General features: G+C 41.3%; 1 protein-coding gene and 1 long non-coding RNA gene across 2 annotated transcripts in view; one reads left to right on the top strand and one right to left on the bottom strand.

Annotated features, from left to right (window-relative positions):
- LOC141370424 (uncharacterized) overlaps positions 1-21,776 on the bottom strand; it is a 109,423-nt gene extending 87,647 nt beyond the window's left edge. Inside the window, exons 1-4 of the long non-coding RNA XR_012374466.1 lie at positions 21,657-21,776; positions 20,808-20,880; positions 19,670-19,785; positions 18,689-18,767 (exon numbers count right to left, since the gene is read on the bottom strand). This is a non-coding gene — a long non-coding RNA (uncharacterized lncRNA). The remainder of the gene's footprint in view (positions 1-18,688; positions 18,768-19,669; positions 19,786-20,807; positions 20,881-21,656) is intronic.
- Positions 1-24,328, top strand: part of ANKFN1 (ankyrin repeat and fibronectin type III domain containing 1) — a 322,582-nt gene extending 298,254 nt beyond the window's left edge. Inside the window, exons 19-20 of the mRNA XM_025851318.2 lie at positions 6,806-7,019; positions 21,717-24,328. Of these exons, the coding sequence (XP_025707103.2) occupies positions 6,806-7,019; positions 21,717-22,513 (1,011 nt within the window). The 3' untranslated portion in view covers positions 22,514-24,328. The remainder of the gene's footprint in view (positions 1-6,805; positions 7,020-21,716) is intronic.
- The last annotated feature ends 223 nt before the right edge of the window (positions 24,329-24,551 follow it).

Here is a 24,551-nt window from a genome sequence, read left to right as displayed (position 1 = left end):
ACTGCTTAGTCATCAAGATAATTTGGATCTCATCTGAAATTGCCTCTCAGTCCCTTGGACAAATCTTATGATCTTTCTGCCTATATTACCCAACTCACAAAATGAATATAACAGCAATAGCCCATGATAAATATCACTATGGTATATATTCAGTTCAATTTGGTAAATATTTGTTGAATACCCAGATGTCAGGCACTGAAAGAGAGATACAAAGTTGAATTAGATACAGTCCCTGACCATAAAGAGTTTAAAATCCGGTAGGATAGACAAGAAATGTGTGTAAATACTATTTGTAAAATGAGTTAGTACCCCCCCAATAAAACAAATTTTGTGTCAACACAAAGAAGTAAAAATTTACTTACATGTGTGGGTATAAGAAAAGTTGCCACAGAGGATGTAGCTGATACCCAAGCTCGGCTTAGAGGGCTAAGTGAGACTGTACAGTAAGGAAAAATAGATCGGGGGGCATTCAAAGAAAAAGTATAAACAGATAAGGCAGAAAGAGCAGAAAAAACAGTCCGTATTTGGGGAATGATGAGTAGTCAAGATTGGTTGGGGCATAAATTAAGTGAAGATAGTGAGAAAGCAGGCAAGAATGAAAGTAGCAATGAGATCAGATCACAAGGGCTTTATTAAAGGCTATGGTAAGAAATTTGTACTTTTATTCTGTAGGCAATAGGGACCTGGCCAAAGTCTTAAAGAAAGTAAGTTATAGCCCCTCATAGCTATTTAGCATAGATTCAAGCTGGCGGATAGTCCTTTGCAGTGGTATGGCCATACTGGTTGTTTATAGTAAGCACTCATTCTCATTGGCTACGTTCAGTAGATAATGTGCGTATCGTTCCTGGATTTAAAGAGAAGACCAAAAGCAGGGAAATCAAATATGAAGCTATTACAATCATCTAGGCAAGGAATGCTTTGAGCTTTGAGCAAATAAATTTCTCTTAATCCCCACCTCCTGGGATGCCCGGGTGGCTCAGTCAGTTAAGTGTCTGCCTTCGGCTCAGGTCATCCCGGCATCCTGCGATCGAGTCCTGCGTTGGGCTCCTTGCTCAATGGGGAGCCTGCCACTCCCCCTCCTTGTGCTCTCTCTCTCTCTGACAAATAAGTAAAATCTTTAAAAAAAAAAAAAAACTAAAATAAATCCCAACCTCCTAACCTGTAAAACAGGGAAGGTAATAGTACTACTAGCTCATAGTGTTACTGAGAATTCAACAACTGCCCGCACATAGTAAATATGCAGTAAATTATGTATTCATTTATTCGTTCATTAATAAGGAGGAAAAATGCTCTGAAACATGGATATATAAGATTTGGAATTTACTTAGTACTCAGGAAGAAGATATTATAATATACTTGCAAAGCAGCGAGCAAACAAATCTCATCTTACTTCTCCCACTCTGTAAATGAGGTATCTTAGATGACCTCTCCGACTAAAGAAATAAACCTCTTAAGAAATTAATTGCTCTCTTGACCTGAGAATGTGGTATTTAAAAATTCAGACATTCACGGCATTTATTTCATTTCCGGTAAAAGTGGACCATCAATATGGGGAGGGGGCGGGAAAGGGAAGAACGAGGCAAGAGAATATGAAAGGCCGGCTTATCTTTTGTACCCAGTATAACGGGCCGTTGGAGCATTAGGAAGAGAACAATGACCAGAAATCGGCTGGCATACATTTTTAGTCCTGAGTTCTAGCGACAGACCTTGGAGTAACGAACAATTCATCTGACCTCCAGGGCCCCAATTTTCTCATATATAAAATGAAAGGGTTGGACTAGATGACTCTGAAGGACCTGAGTGGCTCTAGTATTTCATGACGTCTTTAATATCCATAAATAAATTTTTAGAGAAGCACTTCTCTAACCATGCCTTAGGTTCTGTTTCTGCTTTATTCCACTTAAGCCGTCCCCTGAATCCAGTATGTCCATCCAGTGAGAAAGCTGAATTTCTTCAGTCTTTCTCAGTCTCAGACCCCTCAGGAGTTCCTGGCTCCATTCTTACTCCCTTACTCTCCCATTCTTACTCCCTGCCCCTCCTTTTTTTTTTTTTACCTAGCCTGGGGCTCCACTGCCTTTTTCTCTTTTCCCTTTCATCACACCATTAAGTGGGCTGGATAAAGGCAAGCCAGCCCAGCAATTCCTCAAAGTTCCAGAACTGCTCTGGTCTCCCATAGCAGGTAACTTGAGAGCCCCCTCTACATACTCTCCTTCCAGCCAGCCAGGTTTGGAATTGGATAAATTCCAATATTGGATATCCAAAACTGGATAAAAGCCAATTCCCAAAGGGTTCAAAAAATCACTTCTTAGCTGGGTAAACCCTGACCATCTCCCTGTACCCATAGCCTTCAGTGGACTGCTTTGCTCCATCCAACATGGATAACTTCACTGACTAGAGATAATGCAATATCATTTCTCCCCTTATCTATGTTGGGCTTCTCAATCTCTCTCTCACTCAGAATGAAAACCAGCTGCAGCCACTCACGCCTTGGCATTCACGGCTCAGCCCACCACACACCATAACCTGCAGAGGCAACCGCCAGCCGTGAGAGCATTTGTATGATTCCAGATCTAAGACAGTGTTGAAGTCACTACACAAACCAAACATTGTAAAGAGCAAGGGAGTCTATGTAAATACAGTGAGGAAAAGAAGCCAAGGAGTGCAGCCAGAAAAGGGGAGGGCCTGGACCAGGGGAGGTGTAGAAAATCATAGATAAGGTATACAGGTTTTATAGACAGCACACACAGCAGAAATGTCAAAGCGTAGAGACTTGGAGCTTGGCATATTTTGAGCTGCTAAAGCCTAAAGGGCAATTAGGCTATAATTTATATACTGTAATGCTTCAAATGCTCCTAAGCTGTAATAGAAACACAGCTCATTAAATATAGCCAATCTATCATCCCCTCAAGCACCTTGTAACTGTGCTGTGAGAAAACCAATCACCTTTACATTTTAATAAAAATATTATCTTGCCTGAGTACAGAGAAAGAGTGTAATTTATGGGATGAAAACCAAAAATTTTAAAGGGCAGGGTGAGAAATGGATACAGAACTTTCAACCAACAGACCTAGGGAGTTCATGGTCTTTCTTTTTAAAAACATGTCAGCAAGTCTTTAGAAGCCGAATTTGGACCTTAAAATCAGGGGGATTATGTTGTCAGTTATTTTTAGATCAACAGTATAAGGTAAAATGGGTGAAAATTGTACTTCTTTTAGGGCTGCTTAGCTAAGTCTGGTTTTTTTGTTTGTTTGTTAAGATTTCATTTATTTGACAGAGAGAGCACAAGCAGAGGGAGAGGGAGAAGCAGGCTCCCTGCTGAGCAAGGAGCCCAACGTGGGACTCGATCCCAGGACCCTGGGATCATGACCTGAGCCCAAGGCAGCCGCTTAACCGACTGAGCCACCCAGGCATCCCTTTAGCTAAGTCTGTTAAACTCAGTCCACAGGCCTCCCTGTACAAATGTTTTAAACTTTTATTCAGCTAATACGTCTTCACTTCATCACTGAGAAAAAATAAGAAGTAAACGTTGTTTATACACATAATTTTAAAATGTATACACTAAATCTCACTGTCCATCCTCAGCAGTAAGGCTGAAATAATCTTATCCAAAGATAATAAGTAGATTATTATTAACAATTATATTGGTTTCTTAGGGCTGCTGAAACAAATTACCACAAACTGGGTGACTTAAAACAACAAGAAATGTATTCTTTCACAGTTCTGGGGACTGAAAATCTGAAATCAAGTATTGGTCAGGCCATACTCCCTCTGGAGGCTCCAGGGGAGAATCTGCTCTCTGCTTCTGCCAGTTTCTGGTGGCTGTTGGCATTCCTTGACTTGTGGCCACATCACTTCAATCTCTGCCTCTATGGTCACACTGCCTCCTTCTCTTCTGTCTGCCAGTCTCCCTCTGCCTCTCTTATAAGAATGTCTTTATGAGGACATCTGTTATTGAATTAGGGTCCACCCAAATAATCCAAGATAAACTTCTTTCTCAAAATCCTTAACTTAATCACATCTTTTGCCAGACAAGGTAATATTTACTCATTTATCATATACGGCAATATTCACAAGTTCCAGGGCACCCAGGGTGCTCAGTCAGTTAAGCGTCTGCCTGCAGCTTGGGTCATGATCTCGGGGCCCTGGGATCGAGCCCTGCCTCAGGCTCTCCCTGCTCAGCAGCAAGTCGGCTTCTCCCTCTCCCTCTGTGAGCTCTCTTGCTCTCACTCTCTCTCAAATAACTAACTAAATAAATAAAAATCCTTAAAAAAAATATTCACAAGTTCAAGCAATTAGGACATGGACATATCTGGGGAGGCCACATTCAGCCTCATACAATAATGATTGTCCTTGTAACAACTGAAAACTTTGTAACAATGTTTGTTCATATAGTGCACTCAGCTACTCACATTAATACTCACAATGACCCTGTGGGAGGGTAGAGATGGAAACAACTAGGTAACCATCCATGCATCCATTCATTCACTGAGCAATCATCACCGAGTAGCTACTCTTGGCACAGGCAAGAGCGAAAGAAAGAAAGGCACAGTCGCTGTCCTTGGAAAGCACTCTAACAGCTGTCCACAGTCAGGTAGTGCCTTTAAAATAACTTTGAGACAAGAGTGCTATATGAGGTAGGACCAGGAAAAGCCAGCTGAGAGCAACAATCCCACCAAAAAAACTTGCCTGAGTCTCCTCTGGGATTCCCACTTTGGCTTTACCCCCCGAACTTCAGATCTCTCCCTCTATAGTGCTCACTGTGTCCTCACAACCTGCCCACTGCGGAACGTCCTGCCCAACTCACTGTCTAATAAAGGCTAAAGCTCAATCAGATGCTTTCATTACCAGCCCTGAATACTCTGCCAGATCCAGAACTGGAAAGCAATGGAAAATGGCTCTTGACCACACTAGTTCACTCTACCTTGCCTGTCACTCCAAACATGGCAGACTGTCAGTTTCAGACTCTACTCTGGGTTTGTTGGGAGTACCAGGTTTGTGACTATTCTTTTTTTTTTTTTTTTTTGGTCAAGATTGTATTTATTTATTTGACAGAGAGAGACACAGCGAGAGAGGGAACACAAGCAGGGAGAGTGGGAGAGGGAGAAGGCGGCTTCCCGCTGAGCAGGGAGCCCAATGCGGGACTCGATCCCAGGACCCTGGGATCATGACCTGAGCCGAAGGCAGACGCTTAACGACTGAGCCACCCAGGCGCCCGTGACTAATTTTTAAAGATTACTATTTAAGTACAGATTAAGGCCCAAAAAAGGTGTTTTGAAAACAAAATAGAACACTGGGCAGTCCTTTATCTTTAAAACTTCTATAATCAGACTTTAACCTTGCAGTATTCATACAATGGACACCTTCTACCTGGAAGATGAGTGCCACCAACTTTCTAAATGTTCTTCAAAAATAAATCATAAAGCGTCAGAACTGAAAGGGACCTTAGACATCATCTAATCCAACCTCCTCTTTTTACAGTTGAATAAAATGGTCCCGAAGAAGTTAATGGCTTGCTGAAGGCACCCAGTGAAATTAGATGCAAAGCCTATCACAAGCTCCAGGGTCCCATGAAAAAAATATATATAGTATAACTAACAGCTGCTCCTTGGAGAGTCAGAAAAACCAGCAAGTTTATGGCCAGTATCTATTAAGAACTGGGAGAATATCTGTCATCCACAGAGGTAGACACAAAAATATGAGTGACTTTTACACTAATATACTTCAGAGAAATGACTATTGTACTTTATAATGAAAATATTGTTAAAATCACTTTGGTAACCCAGAAACCAAAGTGATAACAATATAGAATGGGGTACCCTAAAAATTTAAGGTTATTTTAATTACTTAGGAATAAACTATTGAGCTATTAAGCTATTTTGTACTTTAGGAGCACTTATATGTAAGAAAGTAATAACTCTAATATATAAAGTTATCTTTTTTCTATTAAAATAGGTCCAAGAATCTCTGCTTAGCAAAATATTCCAGTAATGCTTTGCTTTTCAAGTTCACATAGAAGAACTAAAGTTACATTTCTTTCTTCAAGTATTCTGAAATTTAGACTTTATCATATCTCTTCCTCACAATATCCTAATGAGGAATATTTCATCTTATGCTGAGAATCAGTTACACTTCGTATGTGTGAGAAATGTACCCTGCAGTTTTACAAAGCACTGTCAAATTCAGCATTTCACCCAATCATCATAGCAGGCCTGTGAGATGTAAAAGGGGAGGGTTTTGTCCAAATTCACAAACTGAGGCTCAAAGAGGCCAAGTGACATGCCAAAGGTTATTACAGAGCTAAAGCGGGGGGGCAGCTAGAATTCAGGTCTTCCACTATTTGCACTAAATGATATAGCCTCTCAGGTAAAAATACGCACAGCACAAGAGATTATAAGAAGAGGTATTTTCTGAGGGGAGTATGTCAGAGGGGGAGACGAACCATGAGAGATGATGGACTCTGAAAAACAAACTGAGGGTTCTAGAGGGGAGGGGGGGAGGGGGATGGGTTATCCTGGTGATGGGTATTGAGGAGGGCACGTTCTGCATGGAGCACTGGGTGTTATGAACAAACAATGAATCATGGAACACTGCACCAAAAACTAATGATGTAATATATGGTGATTAACATAACAATAAAAAAAATTAAAAAAAAAAAAGAAGAGGTATTTTCTGGCTTAGCAAGCTTATGTTGAAAATATTTTACTCAAAACCAGTACTGTGGAAAATGTATCATCTTGGACTCTCAGGTAAACTTAACCATTTTTAATACCTGTTTGATAAAGTCTTTTATCATTTCATTCCAAAGCAAACAGATGAAGTTTGGCGTGAAATGAGATGGATCATGGATGCTCTACAGTACGCAAGATACAAACAACCAGTTTGTGGCTTACCCATCACAAAGCTGATAGACCCTTCAGATGAGCAGAACCTCAAGAAGATCAACTCTACATCATCACATATAGACTGTCTTCCATCCCCATCCCCATCCCCAGAGATGCACAGAAGAAAGGCAGTGAGCGGTAAGCAATAAGATCTAAAGATCTATGTTTCAGTCACCAGATTCTTGGTCCTGTCTCCACCAATGAGGCTCTTCTATGCTGAGGCACTGTTCACAGCAAGCAAGAGGAAATAATGCATAATGGTAAGAGTCTAAAAGCACAGAGGGAATAAAATCAGAACAGCAGAGGGACAGGAAATTAGAGCAATAACCTGAGATCAACTCCATTTAGGATTGGAGAAGCTTTAGTCCAGTTCTGGCCTGAGTTTCCAAGATACAAAAGGACACAGAGCAATGATGGGGCTTCAGAAATGCAGAATGAGGACTGATGCAGTGCCAAGTGAGGGCCAAGTCAGCCAAGGGAATCTGACCAAAAGCAAGCAAGGAAGGAGAACAGGCCCAGCTCTAGTAAAGAGACTGACAGGAAAGAAGCAGACTGACAGGAAAGAGGCAGAAAGTAGATCCTAGCCTGGGTAAGAATTCAGGGCAAACTTCCCACCCAACATAGCACCATTGTCCTGGGGTGAAAAATGGGAAAGCAAGAAACCTTGGATAAACTAGCATGCTGACGCTGAGGCTAAATGAGTAGGTTGGCCTCATCATGGATACAACAAGCAGGAGACCACTTACAGATAAGCTGTGGAGAAGCCCAGCACATCACCTCTACTCCTGGGAATTGAGTTTGAGTTTACATGGAAATGCTAAGAACAAAAACATGGCTCGGTTAACACAGATTTCTACAAAGGACTTTTTGGCTTAGAAATAGAGAGAAAGCATACTACTCAAAGGCAATATAATGCTCTTGCCCAGGACATGTTTAGACGAGTGCCATTTTCTAGTTAATTAAATTAATGGCATTCAAAGCATCTTTCTTGATTCTATAGCTAGTAAGAGCTCCAATTCTGTAAGCTTTGCATTAATAATAATTAATATTTTTAATAAACAGCTCTGAAATATGGGCTTGTCCCATAGGGGGCAGCATGGTGTAGCAGAAAGATGTTGGACTAAGAAATCAGAGACCTGGATTCAAATCACAGCTTTTGTTTTTGTTATTATTATTATTTAAATTCAATTAGACAACATATAGTACATCATTAGTTTTAGATGTAGTGTTCAATAATTTATCAGTTGCATATAACACCCAGTGCTCATCATATCACATACCCTCCTTTAATGCCCATCACCCAATTAGCCCACCCCCACACCCACCTCCACTCCAGCAACCCTCAGTTTGTTTCCTGTAGTAAAAAACAAAACAAAACAAAAAAACAAAAAAATCACAGCTTTCTTTTACTAGTCATATGAGCTTGAACAGCTTACTACAGTTGAGTCTCAGCTTCCATGTACAGAAAATAAAATTAATAATATCTACACCTTTAAAAGTTACTTGTGGTTAAGACACTGTATGTCAGAGATACATGGCATATAATGGACAATAAATTGTAGGTATCATATTTAATATTACTCTTATAGAAAACTTTAGTGGGGAGCGCCTAGGTGGCTCAGTCGGTTAAATGTCTGCCTTTGGCTCAGGTCATGATCTCGGAGTCCTGGGATGGGGCCCCGCAACAGGCTCCCTGGAGCCTGCTAACCTGCTTCTCCCTCTCCCTTTGCCCAACACCCGCTCCCCCACCCCCACCCCCCACTCATGCTCTCTCTTTCTCTCTCTCTCAAATAAACAAATAAAATCTTTAAAAAAAGAAAAGAAAAGAAAACTGTAGTGGAGATATGAACCTTTTCTATAAGTAAGTTTATATGTGCTCCTATATTTTACAAACCTCAATGTCTAAAAACCAACACTTGGCAAATGGAAGAACTTGAGAGACAGCTAATTTACATTACTATTCTATGACTTACCAAATACTTTTTTTAAAGAATTCTTTGAGTAGAATTTCTCAAGTGTATTTTTGTAGATTCCCACTGAGCTGGGCATTTGAATAAAATACCATCCCTGCCATAAGCTAGTCTAGTGGGGGAGACAGTTACACTAACAAAATGTCATGGTAATTACATATGTGCTACGATGAGGATATGTATATGGTGCTAATGGAGTCTTCTGGATGTTTAACCATAAATTTTAAGATCAAAGAGAGCTTCCTGGAGGGGGTGACAAAGTACTAAAGAACAAGCAGGAGTTGAGCCAAAAAAAGAGGAAAGGAGAGAGTATTATAGGCAAAGGAAGCAAAGTGTGCAACTATATTGTAGTTCAGGGAACTGTAAGCAGTCTGGCTGAACTCAGGATCCAAAGACATTGTTCAGCCTTTTTCTCTTTTCATTAAAATATATATATATATATGTATATGTATATATATATATACACATATATATATATATTGGTTATCCACTGTGTTCCAGGTAGTCCTTGAAGTAACAGGGATATAGTGATAAAACAAAATTTCCACTTCCATAGAGCTTAGATTCTAGAAAAAGTAACAATGAAAACATAAACAAGCTAATTTCATATAGTGAAAATTCCAATGTATAATACAAAACAGGAATCAAGATGAGCAGGGAGAGTGCTGAATTCACTAGGAGGATCAGCAGAGACCTATCTGTGAAGGTTACATTTGAACCAACCACAGAAAAAGGAGCCAGTAATGCAAAGATCTGGAGTTGGAATATTCCAGGCAATAAAACAGCAATAGGCCCTGAAGTGGGTGAGGGATGAAAAGAAAGCCAAAGTCACTGGAGCAGAGCGAATAAAGGGGCTAGTGGTGAGAGAGAGGATAGAGAGAAAGGCAGGGGCCAGAACGGGCAGGGCCAAGGTAAGTAGTCTGGATTTTATTCTACTTGTGATGGAAAGCTATTGGAAACTTTTAAGCAAGGACTGGTATGATCTGAATTACTCCTTAAAATCAAATCTGGCTGTTGTATGAAGAGACCACCGTGGGACAATACTGGAAGCAGGGAGATCAACTACGAAGCTAGTAACAGAGGGATACCAAGTTTTCTGGCTTGAGTGCCTTTGAATATCATGATGCCATTTACCAAAAAAAGGTTAGACCAGAGGAGAAACAAGCTTGGGTGGCTGGGCATGTTGAATTTAAATTAGTTTAGGACATTCCACACAAAAAGAAACATTCAAGAGAGAAAAAGGATTATGGGGTCTGGAGCTTAGGAAACAAAACTGGACTAATAATATGGATTTAAGAATGACTGACATATGAATGATGTGGCTACAAATATGCTTGGGATTCCCTAGAGAGAGAAGTTAAGAGTAAGGAGAGGAGAGTCTGGAAAGATCCCTGTGGAATGGACAGCAAGACTTCTTAGACCAAGAAACAACAACCAGAGGGAGAAGATAAAAAACAAGAGAGTAGTGTCACAGAAATTAAAGCAGGTCAAACGATGGTGAGAAGTTAAATAAAACTGAAGACCTTCTATTGGGCTTTTTGTTTGTTTTCCTTTCAACAAAGAAGTCATTTGTAATCTGGATGACAGCAGTTTGTGAAGGGAAGGAGATAGAAACCGATCAGAAGTAGATCAGGGAGTAAATGGGAGGTAAAGGAAGGGAACCGGTAAGGATACACTCTTCAGAATCTTGGCTGTGAAGAGAAGAGTGAGGAAGGGCAGTAGCTAGAGAGGTCTAGGGTTGAAAGGGCATTTTTTTTAAAGGCAGGATAGATATTCCCTCTGTTGTTCCACAATTTACATAAGTCTACAAGCAACTCTTCAATTCTCCTTCCACCTTCATAGCCCTTGCCTGCCGTCTCTGCTCACAGAACTTTCCCAGCGTTTAATGTTCTCTTGGCCACAGGGTCCTAAGGAGGTCCCCTTGGCTGTATGAGAGTGGCCTCTCCTGTGCCACAGAAGTGCCAGACTCTCATATTGGCCAGATGATGGGTTACACACACTCTCTACTGAGAGGATCTGGCCAATTACGTTTGGATTTTATTATTAATCTAAATGTGAGCGATCATCATTCTGTTCCTTAAAATATAACTCTCTCTTGGGTCCATTTATTTCTCTGAAGCCAAGATTCCATGGGCTGTGAAACACAAAGACGGTGAGGGAAGCAAATGAAAAACGGAACCCAGTGACAGGGAAACTGGGTAGAAACATTTAGTGGTCCGACCCCCTCACAAAAGGAAAAGCATTTCAGAGCAATGAAATCTGCTCCTGCATACTCTGTCCTCTGCACTAGTGTGGCCACTTTTATTTGGAAACCATTTATGAAGAGGAAAAAAAAACAGTTTAGAGGAACATCCCTAGTGAGTTGCTCATAGAGCAGAGTCTGCAATACAATTCCATTCTGTGTGGGTAGGGTTCACCTAACTTCTGAGGAGCCTATCACAAAACTGCCAGCCCAAGATTCTGTTAAATGTTGAGTACCTTGGATTTGTCTGTGTGTGTCTACATGTGTTGAGGGGCAGGGGAGGGGGAGTGGAACTCTTTAACTTAACTTCCCATTTCCGTGTGGTTTTCAAACACAAAGTAGAACTCCTCTGAGTCAATTAAAATCAAGCATCTCCCAAGGACCCAAGGGGGAAAGTTGGCTCCTAGAAAAGGCAACTCAAGGCATGGGGTGGAACGATTTGGTCCATCGCATGGGTATTTTCTCTCCCACTCCTTTTCTGTGGGGATAGTGGTCACAGGCAGCAGCAATTTTGTTTTCCGATACTGCTATTTCTCCTAGTGACGCATGGGTGAGGCAACGGGGGGCGAGGGGGGGGGCGCCTTGTTTCCTTCAGATGCATCTGAATATTATCCTGATCTTCCAAATGTAAATCTTCCTGGTAACCTTTTCCCAGATGATGTTAAGAACACTATAGTATAAAATAAACAGTTCAAAAAAAAAAAATCAACAGGAATCTGAAGATGTTATTTCTCTTGGGCAACCAGAAGGTGAACAAACCCCTGAGGTTCTACCCAAGACCTGATGAGAGATTTAATTCTTCATTTATAAATTATTTAAATTCTACTTAAACACACTGGAAATAGATTGAGTGAAGCACACAAAAAACACAAATTTGGACAGTGGTACATTAAAAAGGTGAAGATAGATTTTTTTTAGGGCAAATACTGCTTATTATTGCTGCCTTTCTGTCCTGCCATGCCCCCTGCCTTTAAGAGAAAATCAATAGCTTTAAATCAATTGTTCTTTCCTGAAGTGTCACCTCCACATAACACCCTCAAAATCCACATCAACTCTACTCAGCTGTTGTTGGCCTGATCCACAGAGACCAGGAGTTGTAACACCCATTACAATGGCAAGAAAGCCAAGCTTCCTAAGCCAGCACTAATACTATGGGCAGAACTTTCATCAAACAGCTCCTGGGTCAGTCAGAGGGGAAACGCAAGGCTCTACCAGTGCTAGCCTGCCCAGTGGGCCTTCTAGGGGAAATTGAGGAGCACAACCAGGTTTATTAAAATAACAACTAGGCAAGGTGCCACCATGCTTAATGGAGCATATGGCCTGGATCTGGGGATGGAAGCTGCACTTCGCATTCTTTTCCAGGAAGGGAGGGAGTGGCAGCGGCCTCAGTCCCTGGAAACTCCTCAGTGCCCTGGCTGGCATCCTGGAGGTTTTCTCAGCTTGTTCTGGGAGGGGTATCCCACTCTAAGCAATAGGTTCCACTAAGTCTTATAATAAATAATACAACCACCATGAAGTCAAATATTTAGATTCCCACTAGAACAGTGTTTCCCAACTGTGGGTCCATGAACCTACAAGATAATATTTACCCCTCCATACCCACGCCCATTTGCCTCTCCTTAGGTTATGACAGTTATAACAAGCTCTTCTTTTAATTTATCTCCTAACTCCCTTGCTCTTAGGAGCTATGGTAAAGAAGGTATATCATTTACTAATTCACTGTTAAATCTAGGCTGGGAAATACAGACTGAACTAGATCATCATCAGCATAAGACTCCATACAAGAGATGATTATTCTCCCTTCTTATCAACAGTATTCTCACAGCAAAATCTTGAAGTTTATCTGATTACTGGTTTGTATTTTAATGAGTCACCTCGCAGTACATTTTCTAGTTACTCTCTAAATATTTAAGGGTAGAAATGGCACTTGAAGTATTTCTAACAACCTGATTTAATCACCACAGCACCTATGGAGACAGGCATCATAATTACCTACATGCCATAGAGGAAGAAAGGTTCAGAGGTACAAAGTGATTTGCTCAAGATCATATACACAGTAAGAAGCAAGACAGGACTTCAACCCAGGTTTATCTGATTTTAAGACAGTTGTTCTTCCGCCTACAATTAGGCTGATTCTTAAGTTAAGCATCACCAAATATAAAGCAAAATGATTTAGGTGATTGTTTTCAGGAATTTCTATGGCAGATTAAGGAAATTAGCTCCTTCCAGGCTGCTCTCAGTATTGTTTTTAAGAGGCAATCAAATCTCACAACTCATAATGCTCCCAGATTTCAGTATTTGTTTTAGTTTCAATCAGTTCAACATACTTTACTGAGAGCTTTGTATGCACCAGAGAAACAGCACAAGAAGCTAATAACACAACGATGATTAAGTCGCAGTCTTGTTAGGCAGTCCTTATGGTCTACTATCCATGTTCAGATGAGATGATCTGGGAAACAGAAGATTCTGCATGTCCCTTTGCTTGACTCCTTCACTGATCAATTCCTTCTCTGACTGACTTCTTCAACATTTACTGAGCAGAGATAAACAAGACATAGTGCATGCCCTCTGGAGTTCATGGTTCAATAATGGAGATAAACATGCAAATGAATAGTTTATAATAAACCTTGATAAATGCAATAACAGAGATATAAATAAAATGCCGTAAGAGGCAAGAGCCCTAAGCAACTAACTGTACCTGGGGAAATCAGCACAGGTACTTCCTGAGAGTCTTAAAATATGATTCCCCACTGAAGATTAGAAGGTCAGACATTTGAGGCACACCTTCATATACTCCTTAGTCCCCTGCAAACAATAAATGCTATTTGTATGCTGAGAGGTCAAAGTGCAAACTGCTCTTGCAGAGTGCTTGACCTGACTATGGGCTGGAAAGAGGAAGAAAGTGTCACAAACTCCTCAGCAGTTGCTTGTAGTTACAGTCATTTTTACTATCAGACTTCTAGTGGATTGAACGGCAACCCTAAAATGGTATGTCCATGTCCTAATCCCCATAACCTGTGAATGTGACCTTATTTGCAGACGTAATTAAGGATCTTACGATGAGATCATCCTGGATTATCAGGGTGACCCCTAAATCCAATGACAAGTGTCCTTAACAGAGACAGAAGAGTCCATGTGAAGACAGAAGCAGATACTGGAGTGATGCCACCGCAGACAATGCCAACAGCCACCAGAAGCTGGAAGTGGCAAGAAAGTACTCTTTCCTAGAGTCTCCAGAGGGAGTGCAGCCCTACTGACACCTCGATTTCAGACTTCTGGCTTCCAGAGCTGTGAGAGAATACATTTCTGTAGTTTTAAGCCACCCAGTTTGTGGTGATTTGCTCTAGCAGCCACAGGAAACTAATATAAAACCTAACATGTTTCTCTAGCAGCAGCAACATCAAGAAGCACTTACTAAGAGTTTAATTAATACAACTCCATGTGGGTCCCATACAAAGTAGATTAGATGAACTAGGTCCCAGCCCTCAGGAACCTTCCATGGAAAGCCATGAAAAAGCTAAAGTGAATAGCAGCATGGCAGGTCTTTGGGGTGAGACAAATCTGCATGTGAGCTCCTATCGTGCTACTTATCAGCTATATATGAATTAGAAAATTTAATAAGCCTAAGATTTAATACTCTTATCTGCACAATGGGAATTGTTTTAAGCATTAAATAGGATAAAGGACCTAGACTACTTAGCATAATGGCTGGCCCACAGTAAGCACTAAGAAAATGCCAGGTATTGTTATTACTAGTGTGGACACGAATGCATGTGGACAGCTGAATAGACAACACTGATCAGACAGAGAAGCTCAACTAAAGTCAATTCTTTGGATCTTACTTCCAGCCCAATTTCAAATCTTCAGTTAACCTCTCTTCCTCATCACACTGACACCTGTTGCTGCCATCATCAAAAACAACCCATAGTTCTGAGACCCTGTTACTTGCATTGCCTAGTTTTTCTCACAAAAGATGAGGAAAAGTGCTGTCTAAAACTTGTTTTAAGATTAGTAAAGTCCTTCAGCCCAAGCCTTTATCCAATTCTCTTCTCCAAACGTGAAAATCTCTTTATATCTATCTTCTTCCCTACCTCATGCCCTTCTGGTCTTTTTCACTAAAAACCAGTGCCAGCACTGGCACAGCTCACAAACGATCACCCCTTCTTGTTATGTCCATCAGCCTACCACTCTTAGATCTTCAACAGTTCCTTCTCCAGTAGTGCCTTCTTCTCTACCCACAAACATCTTCCCTCAGCCTTGCAACCCACCAGGCTCTCATTCCATCTCCTCCAGGATATCTTGGCCAACCCCTCAAGCTCAGTCTGTCCCAAATTAAATTTACCACCTCTTCCACTGCCCAATCCAGCCCCAATCCACTGCCTAACCCTGCTGCATTTAACTCCTCCAGTTTAATGCAGATACCACCATTCAGACACTAAGCCCTGAAACCTGCTAGTCACTTCAGGGTCTTGACACTCACTTCTCCAAGTTGTCTGGGACACTCTTCCCTCAAACTTTCACATAGCTGGTTCCTTCTGATCCTCAAAGTCTCACCTAGACTCGCTTCTCCACAGGAATTCCTCCCCTGGCTACATTAGCAAAAGAACCTTCGTCCCAAGTCACTCTCTCCCTGAAACCCAGTTTCAATTTCTTCATAGAACTTTGCACTAACTGAAATTAATCTTTTGTATTTTTTGACTTATTTATTTTAATCCACTCTCCATGAGCTGCTTAAAAGCAGATACCCTATCTGCCTAGCACAAAACAGGTGCTTAGTAAACATCTTTGAATGAGTAACTTTCCCGGATTTCTATTTTCCTCCACATAACCACTGCTCTTGCACAGCCCTACAACCTGAAAAAGATAAATATTTAAAAGACACACAGCTTGGACCTCAGCCTCCTGGTTGGCCTCCCTGCTATCTGTTTCCTCTTCATCCGGTTCATCTTACATCCTACCTGCTACAGAATTATCCTAACTCACAGCTCTCAACTCATCAATTACTTCTTCAAAATTCTTCAGTAGCTACCCATTGGCTACAAAATTAGGTACAAACTCTTTATCTACGATTCACTACTCTCTTCTGCCTCCGCCCTACCTTTTAAAAAATTAAATTCCCGCTCTACCTTTTAAAAAATTAAATTCCCTCTTTTTAACCATTTATTTTGAAATAATCAGAGAAATAGTAGGTTGCAAAGAAATGTACAGGAATTCCCGTGCACCCTTCCCCCAACCTCCCCAACGTCAGCAACTTACACAGCTCTTATACAACATCACAGCCGAGAAGCCGGTACAATCCACAGAGCTTATCCAGATTTCACTAGTTATGTATACATGTGTGCGTGCATGCACATGCACACAAGCACTCAGGCTCACTTGTATAGCTCTATGCAGTTGTATCATAGGTGTAGCCTTGGGTAATCATCACCATTACCAAAATACTCAACTGTACCATCACCACAAAACTCCCTCTGTTCCCCCTTTATTGCCTTACTCATCCCGCCCATCTCTACCCCTGCTACTACTATCTATTCTTCATCTCTATAATTATGTCATGAATGTTACATAAATGGAATTCTTTATTTTTATTGATAAGTAGTATTCCATAGTATGGATATAACGCAGTTTGTTTAACAATTCATCCACTGAAGGACATTTGGGTAGCTTCTGGTTTGGGGCTAATACGAATGAAATTACTATGAACATTATGCACAAACAATGAATCATGGAACCCTACATCAAAAACTAATGATGTAATATATGGTGATTAACATAACAATAAAAAATTAAAAACAAAACAAAAAACTAATGATGTAATGTACTGTGATTAACATAACAATAAAAATTTTTTTTAAATTGCTAGGAACATTCCTACACAAGTCCTGCATGAAAATAGCCTTAATTTTCCTAGAATAAATTCTTTAAATTTAGAGTGCAATCACTGGCCTCTTACTTTTGTAGCCTCATTTTCCAAAATTCCTTTCCTGTTGCCATATTACAGTCAAATAGGACTACTTCTACTGTTTCTTCTTTCGCTCTGGTTTCTAATCCTCTTACCATTTGCATATTAATTATTAATAGCTGCCTAAAACAGTTTTTGAAAGTGGATGAAGGAACAAAATAATTTAGACGGAGAATAGAGATGAATGAGGGAATAAACAGATGAGAGAGTATCTTATCAATTCTGCCCCAATGAAATGTGATCTCTTTCCTATAAACCTGCATCATATTTGTTAAACTACTCTTACAAAATGTCTGTTCTCCTAGTCTCATAGATGCACACATGCCCTCTCGTTCTATTAGAACAGTAAACTCCCTGGAGAAAGATCATTTCTTATTAATTTTATATTTACTTGGACATCAAGTACAGTGCTTCTGTTAGGAGCAGGAGCTCAAGCAAAACAGAATCTGCATTGTTGAATGAATGGATGAATTAAATATATTTGCCCTAAGAGAGCTCTGATCTAACCAGGAATCCAGGATGTTATATTTGCATTAAAAAAGACAACTAATAATGTAAGTCTCTGCAGGCTAAGTGCCAAAGGATAATAGAACCAAGAAATGTTAGAGAAATGCAGACAAGTGAGAAATTTTTTCTGGGATAGTTGGGGAATGTTTCTTTTTTTTTTCTTTAAATTTTTTATTGTTATGTTAATCACCATACATTACATCATTAGTTTTTGATGTAGTGTTCCAAGATTCATTGTTTGTGCATAACACCCAGTGTTCCATGCAGAACGTGCCCTCTTTAATACCCATCACCAGGCTAACCCATCCCCCCACCCCCCTCCCCTCTAGAACCCTCAGTTTGTTTTTCAGAGTCAATTGTCTCTCATGGTTCATCTCCCCCTCCGATTTCCCCCCCTTCATTCTTTGGGGAACGTTTCTTAAAGAAGGCTATGTTTGGGGGAAACCTTGAACAGATGAGTAGACCTCAGAAAAGTAGAAAAGGGAGTCCTTTTCAGTAAACATTATTTAAAGAACAATATATGGGTTGATCTCATTCTTTGTAGCTGCTGGACAATATTCCATTATACAGATATGCCCAAATTTTTAAACCATCCTCCTAATAATAGACATTCAGGTGCGCATGAGTTAGGATTAAGTTTGCATCCATGTCACAGAAAACCCAAATAAAAGCATCATGAACACAAAATACTTTCTCTCATGTGAAAGCAGCCCAGAGGCAGACACTTCATTGTTGGTATGTGGACGGCATGGTCCTCAGACTCCATGCTCCATTTTTCAGCTCCAACACCCTAGCATATGGCTTTTTTCCCAAGGTTGCCTCATGTGCCTAGCCAACACATCTTGTTAAAGGCAACTGAAAGGGAAGAGAAAAAAACAAAGTGGCCTGCCTCCAAAATAAGCCAGCTCCCTTAAGCAGCCTTCCAGAAGTTTCATATAGTACTTTCAGTTCTAACTCATTGGCCAGAACTTAGTTATATGGCCATACCTAGCTGCAAGGGAAGCTGAAAAAAAATCCTTTACATGAGTGCACTGCTGTCTCAAAGAAGATTTAAGATTTGTAACCAAAAAAGGATAATAAATACTGGGTAGCAGCGAGCAGTGAGAGAACAAAACTGAAATCTTACCCTGCCAATGAGTAAGCACACACATCATCTTCCATAGTCAGGAAAAAGAGAAAGAAAAGAAGCACTTCACGCCCTGACCCTGAAATAAACAAACAAGCAAAAAAAAAAAAAAAAAAAAGGATTACATCTGGTTCTACTTCCTAAAATAGAAGAAACCTTAATCCTGTTTGTGTAAATTACTAACTCCCTAACAAAACAAAAATTTTCCCTAAAGTGTACAATATTCTTAGGATAATCATGTCTGATTTTCCACTATGAACAATGTAACTATAACCTTGTAATTCTGTGGGTTTTTACTTTAAATACCTGTTGTATTTTTCAATCAGCAAGCCAGTCCTGAATTTGGACTCCCTTGCAGAACTTCGCAAGTAAGCTATTTTTTCTTTTCTCAAGTGATTTTTCTTTTCTTAATACTTTGGTGCCTCTAAGTCTTCCCTTCACGCAGTCTTAGCCACAAGATTCTTTCTCATTTTTGCTATTATAAATCACAGTGTGGTAAACAACTTGTAAATGCTTCTGTGTACACAGAGTGACAATTTCTCAAACACAGATATCTAAAAAAGGACTTGCTGGGACAAATGATATGTGCATTTTTAATATAGTCTACCAAAACACTATCTGAAGAGCTGTGCTAGTTTATATTCCCAGCTTCATTCTATGAGCGTCCCTGATTCCCCACACATCACCAACACATGAGATTATCACTCTTTTTATTTTTAGCCATTCTGATGGGCAAAAACATGTCTTCTTGTTTCAACTTGCATTTCCCTAATTACCACCTAATTAGTAATTGTAGTCTGCCTAAGCTGAACATCTTTATTATGTTTACTGGCCATTTGTATTAATTATTCTTTGAAAAACTGATTATGATCTGCCCATTTAGCTTGTCTTCTTATAGATTTATAGAAGTTATTTATATATTCTGGTTATTAATCTTTTGTTATACATAGTATTACTGTTTTCTTCCAATCTATCACTTACCTTTTTACTTTGTTTATAGTATCATTTGGTTTACAAAGTATTAAACTGTGATGCAGTCAAATTTGTCACTTCTCTGACGTCTAGGATTTTGTCTTGCTTACAAAGACTGTGCCACCCTAAAATTACAAACAAATTGTCTTCTGTTACTTGTAGGGTTTGCCTGTCACATTTAAGCTACACAATATTTATATAAAGATAAGTAAAAATCCTACCATGAGGTAGGATTTTCTCTAATTATTTTGCTAAACGGATAACCAATTGTCCCAACACTATATCCTGAATAATCTATTCACTCCCCTACTTTGAAATGTTATCTTTACCATATGTTATCACACAGAATTACCACTCTTTGTAGACTTTACTTTTCTGTTCACAGATCCATCTGTCCATTTGTACACCAATACTATAAAGTTTTAGTTATCAAAACTCCGTAGTATTTTCTGGAGGTGCCTGGGTAGCTCACTTGCTTAAGCATCTGCCTTCCGCTCAGGTTATAGTCTCAGGGTCCTGGGATCGAGCCCCACATTGGGCTCCCTGCTTAGTGGGGAGCCTGCTTCTCCCTCTCCCTCTGCCGCTCCCCCTGCTTGTGCTCTCTCTCTCTTTCTCTCTCTCCCCACCTCTCTGTCAAATAAATAAATAAAATCTTTTCTAAAAAACTGTAGTATTTTTTGATATCCAGTAAATCAGGCTCCTCACTATATTGTGTCTTTAAAAAAAAAAAAGTTGGCTGTTCTCATAAATTTTCTCTTCCAGATGACTTTAAACATAAGTTTACTAAATTCCACTTAAAAATCCTACGGAGATTTTTTTAATTGCGATTGCCTGATTTGTAGATTAGCAATTTTTCATTTTCTTTTTTATTTATTTCATTTATTTGAGAGAGTGAGAGAGAGAGCATGAGCCGGAGGGGCAGAGGGAGAGGGAGAGAGACTGGAGCAAACTTAGTGCTGAGCACGGACTCCTACGCTGGGCTCCATTGCACAAACCCAGTATCATGGCCTCAGTTGAAATCAAGAGTCGACCTCTTAACCGACCGCACCACCCAGGCGCCCCTAGCAATTTTTCTTTTTAAGAGCACTTGTATGTTTTCAAATAAATACTTGCTTTCAAAATTAGCATATATTTACCAAGTACCTACCTTGGGCTGAGTTCTGTGGGAAATTCAAAGGATTTTTAAGACAGTCCTTGCCCCACGGAAATGTACAACCTGACTGAGAGGGAGAAAAAGATAACTAGTGCATTAAATGGCAAATATCTATAGAAGTAAATTTGTGGCTCATTTATGGTCACTGTAATATGCACTTTGAGGCTTATTTTTGCCTCTCCTCTTACTTCTGTTTTTGTTTTTTCTCTGGCCTTACTTTTGCTTTTTTTTTTTTTTTCTTTTTAAACACCTGACAACTGGGGTAAATGTTTACATACATCATCAATTTCTATTTTACAGTCATCCTAGGTAAGAAGTTCTACTATCATCCCCAGTTTACAGACAAGAAAACTAAAGCTCAAATAACTTAAGTAGCTCTCCCAAGATCACAGAACAAGTAGGTGGAGGATAGCTAGGCTCTGAAACCCAGTTAACCTGACTTCAGTCCCCACAGTGACACATCTTCTTCCCTCCCCCTTCTAAGTTCCTGCTACTTTACTGAATGCAAAATAAGGATAGGAAATGAATAAATGAATAACATTCGGCTTTCCTTCCTGTTTCATCCTCTCTACACATGCCCAGCCAATAATAAAAGTGCACATGGGAAATGAGGACACATTCCCCTCTGACACTGTCCAGGTTGGACCTAAGTTCCTCTCCTTCCTTTCCCTTAAGCTAAGCACAGGACCCACTACATAATTTACAGGGCCCTGTGCAAAACCAAAACGCGGGGTCCCTTGTTCAAAAATGATGGCTACCTTCAAGAGATACAGAGACCGTTAAATGAAGCGCAGGGCCCTTCTAGGCAGAGGGGTGGGGAGAGCTCAACCACACGGATCCTACCTCCATGAAGCACGCCCCGGCTAAGAGTTTCTTTTCTAACCCGGGTCTCTGGCTTTGCAGATTCACAGCCCTGCTCTGATGAAGAAGGCTGCTCAGAAGTCTTCCTTCCCACCGACAGCGACTATGACTCCAGTGATGCTCTGAGCCCCCGAGACCTGGACCTGGTGTACCTGTCATCACACGACATCGCCCAGCAAGCACTAAGTGGCCTAAATGGCAGCGCCCCAGACGTCCTGCAGGTGCATGACATGAAGAGTCCTCTGGGGCCGTGCCAGGACCCCCAGGGCCGAGTCCCGGGGCCAGATCCTGACCACTCGTGCGCCGAGGTCCTTCACAGCCTGACACTCACCGGCCTCGCGTCCAAGAACCACGCCAAGATGGCGCCGGGCTCGCGGCCGCCGCTGGGCTTCCTGGGAAAGCGGAAGCCGGCCAAGCACCCGCACTACGGCGGCTTCAGCCGCCACCACCGCTGGCTGCGCATGCACAGCGAGACGCAGTCGCTGTCGCTGTCTGAGGGCGTTTACACGCAGCGCCCGTCCCGGGCCTGCAGCCTGGCCCACGAGCCCGCAGAGACCCAGAGACTGGGACCAGCCCCCGATGGGCCCCGGAGCCTGGTTCTAGCCCACACCACGAGCCTCCCTGAGGAGGCGAAGAGCTGCCTCCAGGACCCGCGGCATGCGGTACGCCACATCTACGTGGAGCCTTACTCCGCGGCCCTGGTGGACGCAAAGCCCTGGGTTGCCTTGAGCCCGCCCGCCGGAAGCCACTCTGGCCTGCCCAGCCCCACGGGCCCGGAGATGAGCCCCGAGGGTCCGACCACGTCCCCGGTGTCAGAAATACTCAGCAGCATGCTTTAGGGAGAGTTCCTGTTCCTCCGCACGTCCCTGCATTTTCCATCACCCTCCAGCCCGCCCCCACTGTGTCCCCATCCCTTTTCAAATGGTTTGAATGTTAAAACTCCAAAAGTTATAGGTTCAAGGCCCTCTTTTTTAGAAAAGAGTTGGGTGGAGGTGAGAGTTGCCAGTGTTGTTCCCATTTCAGGGCATAGAAGAGCTTTTGTGTCAACATGGAGTCCTAGACAACAACGATTCAAACATGCCGACCTGTTTGGGGGGCACCCGTGCCTGAGGCAGGGCTACCTAAAGAGCCACCCTCAGTTCTGCAGCTGGCTCTGTAATCTGACCTTTGGGTTTAGGGCTCTTTCATGAATTTGTGACTGACGGGGAGGAGTTTTAGAGATGAAAATAAGATTAGCATTGTTTTTCCTTCCATTGCAAACCTTTATAAGAGTTTAAGGGAAAGAAGCCCAGGTTGTATCTTCAGGGCACAAGGCCAAGTGGACTTGTTCTAGGTTCCCAGTCAGCTAAACCAAGTCATTCCAAAGTACAGGGTTCTCAACTGGTCACCAAATCAAATTTATCCATCAGCACTGATATATTCATTTAGTGCTTGTGGTAACCACCAGAAGCAAAAGTAGAGGATGCTTTGCTTCTACCTTTGTCTTGCAAAGGTAAAATAGGGCACAAAGCCGCCCTTCCTACACACTCAGCTCCCATTCAAGCATGGAAATGGGCCTTATATTATTCAGGGTGCAGGGACATAGCTGAATTAAATGAAAACCTAGGTTAGAAACAAGACAAAAAGGGGAAGAGAAGAGATGAGCAAAAATGCATTTCCTCTACAATCCTAAGATAAGTAAGTCCATGAGGTTTTGTCTCTGAAAATGATAGTGGATCTGCTCAGATTCTTAGGTGTTGGAATGTCATTGAACAAGAAAGTGCCCTTCAGCTATGGCCCTGCAGTTGATGGAGTCTCTGCACCCACACTGGCACATCTACTCACCCCTACATCACCGGTCACGGGACAGATTGTCCAGGACTTGGGTTGCTGGCTTCCCCTTGTCAATTCACCCCTTCCAAATCCATTTTTTGCCCTGAGATCAGCTGAACCATGGGCCTCAGGGAAAATCTTCCCTTAGAAGTCCCTGTTAGTGGCTCCAAGGCTATGCTTTGAGACACCTGAAATTCATGCTTTGGTCTCAATGCCTCCCACCTGCCCTTCTCACAAATGAGATAAGCAAATCAAAGAGAAATCACACACTGCATATTCAAAAAAGGCCTGAGCCTTCTCTCATTTCCTGGAGCCAAGATTCATTCAGTTTACTGATACTCTAAATGGTCCTTTTCTGCTTCACAGGCATTTTGGTTAAATATTGCTCTTTATGGGCCCTACCCCTGTCTTCAGTTCTACCATTCCTCCTCATGGGAGTTCATACAAAGTCCCCTGTTCACAATGTTATTCCGATCCCTTCCATTTTTAAAACATTTGATTTAAACATAAATAATTACCCTGGCGGAAAGGTACAGATTTGGCCCATGGCCTATGGTCATTAGAAAACTAAGGCCCAGAGCTCAATCTTTATTTTTTTAAGAGATTTTATACTCAGTGAACCGCCGCCCCCCCCAACACACACACATACACACACACACAAAGAATCTTGAGCAGAATCACTGTGGCTCCTTTTCCATGACTGCAAGGATGCAGTTTTCTTCTGTTCTGAGTGAACTCTATGTATATGGAGTGTTAGAACTAGAAAGGACCATAAAATTAGTCTAAGTCCTTGTGTTTACAGATGAGACAATGAAAGCCGAGAGGTTAAGTGACTTGCTCAAGGTCACAGAGCTGGTTTAGTCTCAGAGTTAGGGTCAGAACCCAGAACTATTCCCTTTACAGTAGGCTGGCCCATTGGGAATCAGTACATACCGATAGTCAAATTTTAATTGCCCACAGGCTACTTACCTAGTTTGCAGAATATCTTTTAATTCCAAATTCAACTCCTTTTCTCAACCTTTATCTAACAGATTTCCATTATCACAGAGCTCCTTGTTGCCAGGA

This window comes from Callorhinus ursinus, unplaced genomic scaffold (genome assembly GCF_003265705.2).
Source record: "Callorhinus ursinus isolate GAN/ISIS: 27379988/994484 unplaced genomic scaffold, GSC_fseal_2.0 scaffold34, whole genome shotgun sequence".
Classification (NCBI taxonomy): Eukaryota; Metazoa; Chordata; class Mammalia; order Carnivora; family Otariidae; genus Callorhinus; species Callorhinus ursinus.
Note: the sequence above shows the minus strand (reverse complement) of the source record. Positions and strands in the feature narration are given on the sequence as shown.